The sequence below is a fragment of the Dendrobates tinctorius genome, unplaced genomic scaffold (genome assembly GCF_039654945.1).
Source record: "Dendrobates tinctorius isolate UK_male_01 unplaced genomic scaffold, ASM3965494v1 ptg000206l, whole genome shotgun sequence".
Classification (NCBI taxonomy): Eukaryota; Metazoa; Chordata; class Amphibia; order Anura; family Dendrobatidae; genus Dendrobates; species Dendrobates tinctorius.
The window spans coordinates 1,306,094-1,316,572 of record NW_027361873.1 but is presented as its reverse complement, the minus strand read 5'-3'; the positions used below and the strand labels follow the sequence as shown (position 1 = coordinate 1,316,572).

General features: G+C 42.0%; 1 protein-coding gene across 3 annotated transcripts in view; it reads right to left on the bottom strand.

Moving 5' to 3' along the window:
• Positions 1-459: 459 nt before the first annotated feature.
• The window catches only part of ASCC2 (activating signal cointegrator 1 complex subunit 2), a 70,674-nt gene continuing 60,654 nt past the window's right edge, over positions 460-10,479 (bottom strand). For all 3 annotated transcript variants that reach the window (XM_073554066.1, XM_073554068.1, XM_073554067.1), the window contains exons 16-19: positions 5,838-6,035; positions 5,599-5,692; positions 5,328-5,407; positions 460-703 (exon numbers count right to left, since the gene is read on the bottom strand). In XM_073554066.1, the coding sequence (XP_073410167.1) occupies positions 532-703; positions 5,328-5,407; positions 5,599-5,692; positions 5,838-6,035 (544 nt within the window). In that variant the 3' untranslated portion in view covers positions 460-531. The remainder of the gene's footprint in view (positions 704-5,327; positions 5,408-5,598; positions 5,693-5,837; positions 6,036-10,479) is intronic.

Genomic DNA, 10,479 nt, shown 5'->3' with positions numbered 1-10,479 from the left:
AGCACATGAAGGGTTAATAAACTTCTTGAATGTGGTTTTGAGCATCTTGGGTGTGGGGGGCAGTTTTTAGAATGGTGTCACTTTTGGGTATTTTCTGTCATAGACCCCATCAAAGTCACCGCAAATGTGATGTGGTCCCTAAAAAAATGGTTTGTAAATTTTGTTGGAAAAATGAGAAATTGCTGGTCAACTTTTAACCCTTATAACGTCCTAATTTTTTTTTGTTAGGTTTAAATGATGTAAAAGTAGTCATGTGGGAAATGTTATTTATTAACTATTTTGTGTCATAACTATCTGGCTTAAGGGCATAAAAATGAAAAAAAGTTTGGAAATTCTAAAATTTTCTAAATTTGAGCCAAAATTCCAATATTTTCACTAATAAAACGGAAAAATATCGACCTAAATTTACCAGGCAAGGCAAGCAAACATAACCCATAATATAATCGAAGAGAAGGTATGTGCAAAATGTAAAAGGATTTATTGCTCAAAAGGCAAAAATAGTCACTAAGAAGCAGTCCTAAAAATGCAACATTAGGAGGGTATCATGCCTTTATTCCGCTTCCGATCTGCCATGGCCCTGCGGTTGTGATTTGCTCGGGCTCCCTTGTTGGTTTCTTTCTTTCTGCGCTCTTGTACAGTTTCTCGGCTCTGTCCCTGGCCCCGGGTTGTGCCAGCAACCGCTGTACTGCTATCATGTCGGATGCTATAAAGAAGAAAAAAAAAACAAAAAAACGTTTTTTGTAACTTGAAATATTTGTACCATATGTATTGGCCTCTTATAATGTTTTCTCAATGCAGCAGCACCCTTCCATAATGCAGTCAGCTGATGTCTGTTCAGGCTTTCGAAAACCTTAGCACCGCCACAATTCAGGTGAAATAGTCTTACGTGCCGCCAATCACAAGGAGATATTTTTTAAATTACGTATTAAGATAAAAAGTTGCTATCCTGGGTAATATTGAAACAGGACAGTGTGGAAGAGCACTATTTAATAGCTACTTATAAATGGGTGCCAGGCCTCCAAGCAAATGCCCAGTTAGTTACATAATATAAGTCATAAAGAAGGCAGCACTCCAGCCCTATGAAAAGTGCAGCCGGGGAGGAGGAGGTGAGGAGATTCAGGGAGAGGAAGGGGCTGTTGAGGGGAGCCAAGATAGGGGGGAAAAAGAGCCATGACTGCAGCCCGGCTGCTAACAAGCACTGAGATAAGTGCAACTGGGGAGGATGCTGAGGGGGGAATCCCATACTTACCCTCTACCTAGTCCTGCCGCACTTCAAAGTCTTCTGCACCTGTGAAGGAAGATGTACCTCTATCATCCAGCCAAAGGATGTTCGCGTCTCTTCCAGACCGAGGTTCTGGTGAGCGAGTGGGCGGGAGACGGGGGAAGAGGACCAGTTAGATCGCCTGACAAGCGTCCGTGCTCAAGGCTCTTGGTCCTTCCGTGGAGAGCTATGAGGATACGGGGTGGCAGTACACGCCGTACTCATAGCCTCCTGGTGGGACTTCAGATGTGGCCAATCACTCTATATCCCTCTGCAAAACCTGAAAACGGCGAACACTGAGGTAGATATGGGTCTAATAAAAGACCCGTGTCCACATCCTACTGACACTAAGCTAAACTGAGGAAATTAATGCCGGTCGGTGGGGAGGAGGAGCTAACTTTTTTCTGTACATAGTGTCAGCCTCCTAGTGGCAGCAGCATACACCCCATGGTTTCTGTGTCCCCCAATGAAGCGATAGAGAAATCTAAATTGAAAAAAAAAAATGGACATTATTGAGAACAAATTTGGGCTCAATAAAGTCAATCATTTCAATTTATTTTTATCTGCAGTGCTGCCTTCTTTATGACTTATATACTGGGCAAATGAGAGTACAAGCAAAGGTTTCCCTTCTATTTCATCCACGTCTTAATATGACATATAAACCACCCTTCAACCCCTTCCCACTCTGACCAATTTCGTTTTTTTTTTTTGTTTTCAGTTTTTCCTCCCCTTCTTCCAAGAGCCGTAACTTTTTTTATTGTTCTGCCCACATAGACACATATGAGGGCTTGTTTTTTTTGGTTTTTTTTGCAGAATTATTTGCATAGTTATGCAAATTGTCTCTTCAGAGAGGAAGAGGACTAGAACTCTAGTGCCACCTATCTGAAGAGACAATTTGCATAATTAGCATATTTCCCAGAGGAGCATTGCGGCTTTAAGTTTCCTCATTTCGACATGCTTAGCATGTCATTCTCCGCAAGGAGAAATGATACTCTTGGATATCGGCCAGACACCTCTCTCACAGCCAAACCAGATCTTTGCACTGACGAGTGGCAGTACCCCGAAACACAGTGTCTGCAAATTGAGATTCTGGCTTGGCTTTTATCCTAAGACATGTAACAAGGCTCATTAAAGGGTCGACATTGACTTTTAGGATTGCTACTTCCAATAGGTGGCACTAGAGTTCTAGTCCTCTTCCTCTCTGAAGAGACAATTTGCATAATTAGCATATTTCCCAGAGGAGCACTGCGGCTTTAAGTCTCCTCATCTCGACATGCTTAGCATTTCATTCTCCGCAAGGAGAAATGATACTCTTGGATAGTTGCATAGTGTCACACAAAAGAACATTTTACCAATAGTGTACGAGAATACAGCGAAAAAAATCCAAATGTGGTGAATTTGCACATAAAAATTATAACATTTTGAGAAAAATTTTTTTATACTGTAAATTGCGTGGTTAAAATGACCAACGATATGATTTTCTTCATCCCTGTATTTTACTGTATTTATTATTCCCCTTAGGAGACCTGAACCTGCGAACGTCTGATCACTTTGACAACATACAGCAATATCACAGTATCGCTGAATATAGTAAAAATCATTGTTTCCTTTCAACTCCAGCTACTACGGTTTTCAGAGGTTGACAGCGGCATTTAATAGGCAAACAGAGTGGGCGGAGGTATTACCTGCCGGGTATGGAGCGATTTCATCAAGTGAGCCCGCTCCATACACTCACTACCCACGTGCACAGTACATGTATGGCAGCAGTCAGTAAAGGGTTAACAGGTTAATCCCACAATGACAATATTTTTGACTATTAATTGAATATACAGTACAAGCCCAATAAAGTTTCTTTCTTGTATCCGTTTTTTTTTTTTTTAACCCTTCTTCTGCGCCTCTGTGCATATAGCTTCACAGAGCTGAATGGGCTGTCCTACTCTTAGGTACGAGAACTACATTTCCCAGCAGCACACTGTTCCATCACAGCGCTACAGGCCCCCTCCCTCTTCTCTCCTGTGTGCTTCCCGATAGATCTCAACATGGGTAATTTGTGTTTACATGGCAGAGGTGACCATTGCTAGTTTTGATGGAGGGACTGTGACCCACTATTTGGCCAATATTCAAATGCCCCATTTCAATGTATAACAGAGCTGAATAGAATAAATGAGCTGTGCTACAACACAGCTTTCAAGGCAACGAGGATTTCATGAAAGCTTTGGGCAGATTTTTTAATAGAGTCGTAAATACATGTGTTTTCCAATAATTAGATAGGGTCATTAGGTGCAAATGTAGCCAGTATCAGCGGGATCATCAGCATAGCTGAGCTGATCTATGGTACAAGCCAGCTGTCAGATGTTTTATTAGACAGGGTCATTAGGTGCATCTGATCATATTCAATCAGCAGCATTAGAACTACTGGCAATGCAGGGTAAAGAAAGTGGTTGGGATCATCAGGAGGGAAGTGATAGCGGAAAACCAGTGTCATTTTAACAAACCAATAAGGTAATTGCAAAATGAATAGTTCTGTATGATACAGGAAAGATCTATATTTTTGTACCGTGTTAGCCAGTACATAGAAAAATATTCAGAATTTGAGAGTCCTCAGTGGTTGATACCTTTTAATGGCTAACTGAAAAGATGGTAAGACATTGCAAGCTTTCGAGGCATTGTCAATGCCTGATGAAGAGACCTGAGTAGTCTCAAAAGCTTGCAATGTCTAGAAACAGCTTGCAATGTCTAGAAACAGCAAAAAGGAGCATTTACATATCAGGGATCACCAGACAATAGTTGTGAAAGCATAACTGTACTTTATTATAACACCAAAAACACACTGAGAGACGTTAAAAACATTAAAAGTGCAAAAAATGCAATGAAAAACATACAGAAACCCCCAATAGGGTTTAAAAGACCCCTGCCTGAAGCGCCACTAAGACAGACTGTGAGGAGGGGGAATAAATAACACTATGGTCCTGTACACATGACTAAGTTAATGAAATCACACTTCACACACTGTCAAAAATGCACAAACAGACGCTGCAAAAGCTGCAGGGCAGCAGAAAGGCAAACAAGAAGCGCTCTGCTGAATACAAGATGTAAAATACAACCCCAAATTGCGGCAAAGCAGAGCGCCAAATAAAACCTGTACCCAAGAAATGGAGACCTGCAGCAGATCAAAATGGCAAGTAACGCTAAGGCAGAGTATAATATGAGTAGTGAGGAAGGCAGGGGCCCAAGAATGCCCGACGCGTTACGCCAGGAAACCTGGCTTCATTAGGGGCAGATCCCAATGTGTATATCGACGTCTCATAAATACCTTATACGAGTCATGCTTGCCAGAGAACAGCTGGAAAACGAGGGCGTGTTGCCAGCAGAGTGCTGAGGCCGGCGTGTGACGCAAACGGAAGTCGTCAAAGGCCTTCATCTGCGCAGACTCAGGGGGGGCAGTGAATTCACCGCCAAGGTATTCAAAGATGGCCGAGAGATAATCAAACACGTATGCGCTAGTCCGCACATGCGCAGTACCTGCATGCCCGTGCTTAGTAAATAAGGGGAGAAACATATTGAGGGAGCGCCACCCGCGCTATATGCTGCGCGTTCTAATCATTGTACTTATCCGTTGTAAAAAGCAGGAAAAATACATCCCCAATACAGACATGCAGATTACAGCCGCATGAACCCCAACCATATGTGTCCGAGCCTGCCAAATCATACAAGCCAGAACAAGGGCAGAATGCATACAAGTTTAGATCCATCAAAGCTATTTTAAAAAAATGCACATACCAGAAAAAAAACATGTTTTTTTTTAGCAGATAGAAACTAGTTCATCTGCAATAGGTATAAAATAATAAAAAAGTATGCAGACAATGAATCCCATTGGGCTCAACCCAACTTCACTTATCCACACGATATTGCAGAAAAAAAAATATATATATGCAGAAAAAATATACATATATGTAGCGGTTGTTAAAAAATGTATACAGTAAAGTCCTGCACATTTGGCATGAAGGCCCCAAGTTACTATATTTTTTCTGCATATATATATTTCAGCACAATCTCCAAAGCTTACCCTCGCTTTGCTAAGTAACTTGCTCTTCTTGCCTCGGCCCGTTCTCTCAGTACTGCGGGATCCTGCACAAAGTGATCAGGCTGTGGGGAAAAAGGGTGCTGGTTACATCGTCAGAAAATGTAGGACACAGGTAACATTAAGTCCGCTGTAGCACAATTCAGATATGGATCTACAGTACAGGGCACATATATAGGAGACAATTTCTACAACGTCTACATTGCAGATATGCTACTACTCTTTTATATAGTAAAAGTCATCCACTTAGAGTTACCCTAACAGTTTTCTCTTCAGTTTCTTGCTCTTCAAATTCCTCTTCTCCATCATCTTTCTCTCGAGACATGAGCACTCGAGGAATAGTAAAAGGCCTAAGGTATAATATATGCAGAAAAGTATGAATAGAATGCGGTTATGCAAGGAGACAGAGTATGTAGCAAAATACAAGTGTACAGAAAGTACTGGAAAATAGTAGAAGACATATTGAATGGGACATATACAGGAGACAGAACTGACCTGCGGCTAATGAGCTCATCATCAGAGTCTGCATCATTAGCTCCAACCTGGTTGCCATCATATGTGTCGTCATACTCATCATCATAGTCCGCATCCACAGTGTGTTCTTCAGAGACCATGCTATAGCTGGCATAGCGCTCTTTCTGAGCAAGTATTACACTCTTATCTGATAATATTTGAGCTGATGTTTCTTGTTTTCTGCACAAAGATAAATACATTTTTAGTGCATATATGTATCTATGTGTATATATATCATATATAAATCTCTAAACCGAAATTTCATGTAGTGTGTGCGTTATATATTGTAGGATTCAGCTCATACACACCAGCACAGGGTTTTTGTACGAAAACAGTATAGAGTTCATAGTATCATAAAACAGCTTTCCTCCAGCACAAATGAATAGCAAACAGTTCTTTCTTAAGGCATAACGAAACAAGGTAAATGTAGCAGCCTCAACAATCTCAGCATTCCAGACAGTATTAGCTCAAGCAGCTTTTAATGCGTTCACCAAACACACCTCTGCTGAGCTAACCCAGCTGCTGTTATTAGGTCTGCAAGACCCAGGCATACCAAGGCCCACCACCTTGATGATACATATCTGCCATCCAGGACCTTACATTATAATACGGGGCCTCCGGGCTTTCACAAGATGCCGGCGGAGCCCCGAGCGCCACCGCCAAATCTGCCGCACCAGCCTTGGATGGGATTTCCCGGAGGTCACCGCACCAGCCTGAGATGGGAGTCATATCGCCAGACCACCGAACAACTCCTGTGACCCCACTCAACCAGTTCTGCTGATCCCCCCCTGGGTAAGCAGAATTCGGACTGTAAGACGGACCCACATTTGACACATTAATTTCTTTTCCCTGTTTTCCTTCTGAAAATTTGGTGTGCGTCTTATGGTCCATGCATCTTATAGTCCGAAAAATACGGTATAATATATTAGCTGAAGAGCCCGGCGCTGCCCGGGCATAGTAACTAACTGTGGTTAGTTATAGCAAATTATAATTATCCTTCATCCCATAGTCCCGTGCCCATATACCCATCATACATATCCACGATCCCATAGGCCCGTGCCCATATACCCATCATACATATCCACGATCCCATAGTCGAGTGCCCATATACCCATCATACATATCCTCCATCCCATAGTCCTATGCCCATATACCCATCATACATATTCGCCATCCCACAGTCGAGTGCCCATATACCCATCACACATCCTTCATCTCATAGTCCCATGCCCATATACTCATCATACATATCCTCCATCTCATAGTCCCGTGCCCATATACTCATCACACATCCTCCATCCCATAGTCCCGTGCCCATATACATATCCTCCATCCCATAGTCCAGTGCCCATATACCCATCACACATCCTCCATCCCATAGTCAACCATTATGACATCATGAGCGGAGGGCTTGCAACGTATGATAACATCAACGTCGCCATGGCAACCATTATGACATAATGAGGGGCGAGGCTTGATACACACACACTTTTTCCCTATTATGTAGATAGGGGCAAAATTGTTTGGTGAATTGGAACGCGCGGGGTTAAAATTTCGCCTCACAACATAGCTTAGGACGCTCTCGGGGTCCAGACGTGTGACTGTGACTATGACAAATTTTGTGGCTCTAGCTGCGACGGTGCGGATGCCAATCCCGGACATATACACACACACACACACAACCGTTCAAAAGTTTAGGGTCACACAGACAATTTTGTGTTTCCATGAAAACTAATACTTTTGTTAATCAAATGAGTTGCCAAATGAATTTAAAATCTAGTCCAGACATTGACAAGGTTCGAAAAAAAGATTTTTATTTGAAATAATTTTCTCCTTCAAACTTTGCTTTCGTCAAAGAATGCTCCCTTTGCAGCAATTACAGCATTGCAGACCTTTGGCATTCTAGCAGTTAATTTGTTGAGGTAATCTGGAGAAATTTCACCCCATGCTTCCAGAAGCCTCTCCCACAAGTTGGTTTAGCTTGATGTAAACTTTTTGTGTACCATATGGTCAAGCTGCTCCCACAACAGCTCAATGGGGTTGAGATCTGGTGACTGTACTGGCCACTCCATTACACATAGAAAACCAGCTGCCTGCTTCTTCCCTAAATAGTTCTTGCATAATTTGGTGGTGTGCTTTGGGTCATTGTCCTGTTGTGGGATGAAATTGGCTCCAATCAAGCGCTGTCCACCAGGTATTGCATGGCGTTGCAAAATGGAGTGATAGCCTTCCTTATTCAAAATCCCTTTTACCATGTACAAATCTCCCACTTTACCAGCACCAAAGCAACTCCAGACCATCACGTTACCTCCACCATGCTTGACAGATGGCGTCAGGCACTCTTCCAACATCTTTTCAGTTCTGCGTCTCACAAATGTTCTTCTGTGTGATCCAAACACCTCAAACTTGGATTCATCTGTCCATAACACATTTTTCCAATCTTCCTCTGTCCAATGTCTGTGTTCTTTTGCCCATATTAATCTTTTCCTTTTATTAGCCAGTCTCAGATATGGCTTTTTCTTTGCCACTCTGCCCTGAAGGCCAGCATCCGGAGTCGCCTCTTCACTGTAGACGTTGACACTGGTGTTTTGCATGTACTATTTAATGAAGCTGTCAGTTGAGGACCTGTGAGGCATCGATTTCTCAAACTACAGACTCTAATGTACTTGTCTTGTTGCTAAGTTGTGCAGCGGGACCTCCCACTTCTCTTTCTACTCTGGTTAGAGCCTGTTTGTGCTCTCCTCTGAAGGGAGTAGTACACACTATTGTAGGAAATCTTCAGTTTCTTGGCAATTTCTCACATAGAACAGCCTTCATTTCTAAGAACAAGAATAGACTGTCGAGTTTCACATGAAAGTTCTTTTTTTCTGGCCATTTTGAGAGTTTAATGGAACCAACAAATGTAATGCTCCAGATTCTCAACTAGCTCAAAGGAAGGTCAGGTATATAGCTTCTCTAATCAGCCAAACTATTTTCAGCTGTGCTAACATACTTGCACAAGGGTTTTCAAAGGTATTCTAACCATCCATTAGCCTTCTTACATAGTTAGCAAACACAAAGTACCATAAGAACACTGGAGTGATGGTTGTTGGAAATGGGCTCTATACACATATGAAGATATTGCATTACAAACCAGACGTTTGCAGTTAAAATAGTCATTTACGACATTATCAATGTATAGAGTGTATTTCTGAATAATTTAATGTTAGCTTCATTGGAAAAAACTGCTTTTCTTTCAAAATAAGGAAATTTCGAAGTGACCCTAAACTTTTGAACGGTAGTGTGTGTGTGTGTGTGTATGTGTGTATGTGTGTATATATATATATATATATATATATATATATATATATATATATATATATACACACACACACATACATATACACACACACTAAAGTACCGCATCCTAGATATCACTGGAGAAATCCCCCTCTAGGCAGCAATTCTTAAAGTTCAAGATTACATGTCTGTCATTAGAAAATGCCACACAGTAAAAATAGGGATTTTTATGTACTCACCGTAAAATCCTTTCCTCCGAGCCAATCATTGGGGGACACAGACAGTGGGTGTTATGCTGCTGGCCACTAGGGGGACACTAAGTAAACCAGAAAAAAAGTTAGCTCCTCCCCTGCAGTATACACCCTCTCCCTGGCTGAGATTTCTCCAGTTCGGTGAAAAAAGCATTAGGAGCATAAACAGTCAATAATAACCATAACTAAGTCAAAGCCTAAGAATGCTACAGTGAGCCAATAGGCTAAACAGGGTGGGTGCTGTGTCCCCCAATGACTGGCTCGGAGAAAAGGATTTTATGGTGAGTACACAAAAATCCCTATTTCTCCTACGCCTCTCATTGGGGGACACAGACAGTGGGACGTCCTAAAGCAGTCCCTGGGTGGGGAGCATACATCTGCTAATACCCCATGTACCACTGAGTCAGTGAGGTACTGCCGATTGCAGGCTGCATCCGCAGAGGCCTGAGAATGAATCAGGCAATGTTTGTTAAGGTATGCAGGCTGGATCAAGTCGCAGCCTTGCGGACAGGCCTGAGAATGAAATTGGTAATATTTTGTAAAAAGTATGCAGACTGGACAAATCAATTTAATATAACAGATACAATAGGTGATAGAAAAATTCCATATTCCCCTAAGGGGACGGGCAACTCCCAGCATAGTCAAAATTCACACATGTAAGGAGCATCCAGCCCTACATAAGCCATAGCATAAAGATATATAGCGTTAAAAATAATTTTTATTCAACATCGCATAAAAACACAATAAACATAGTAATAGATGAAATGGTTGGTTATAGGAGGCAAACAGAATTCCCCCGGAACCACTCAGAGCTTAGATACAGTAATGTGCACCGCAGAAGAGACCTCCAAAGGGAGAAAAATGTAAAAGGGGTAATGAGTGTGGTTGACCGCAACTAAATAACCCAGAGGTAAATCCATGTATGAGGGTAATATCCTTTAATACATAAAGTGGCACTGCAGATTAAAGTGCACGGGGCACGTTCCTGGAACCGGGATACTCACCTACATGGGTAAGCACTAAAGGGCACTTTAATCTGCACTGCCACTTTATGTATTAAGGGATATTACCCACTCATTATCCCTTTTATGGGC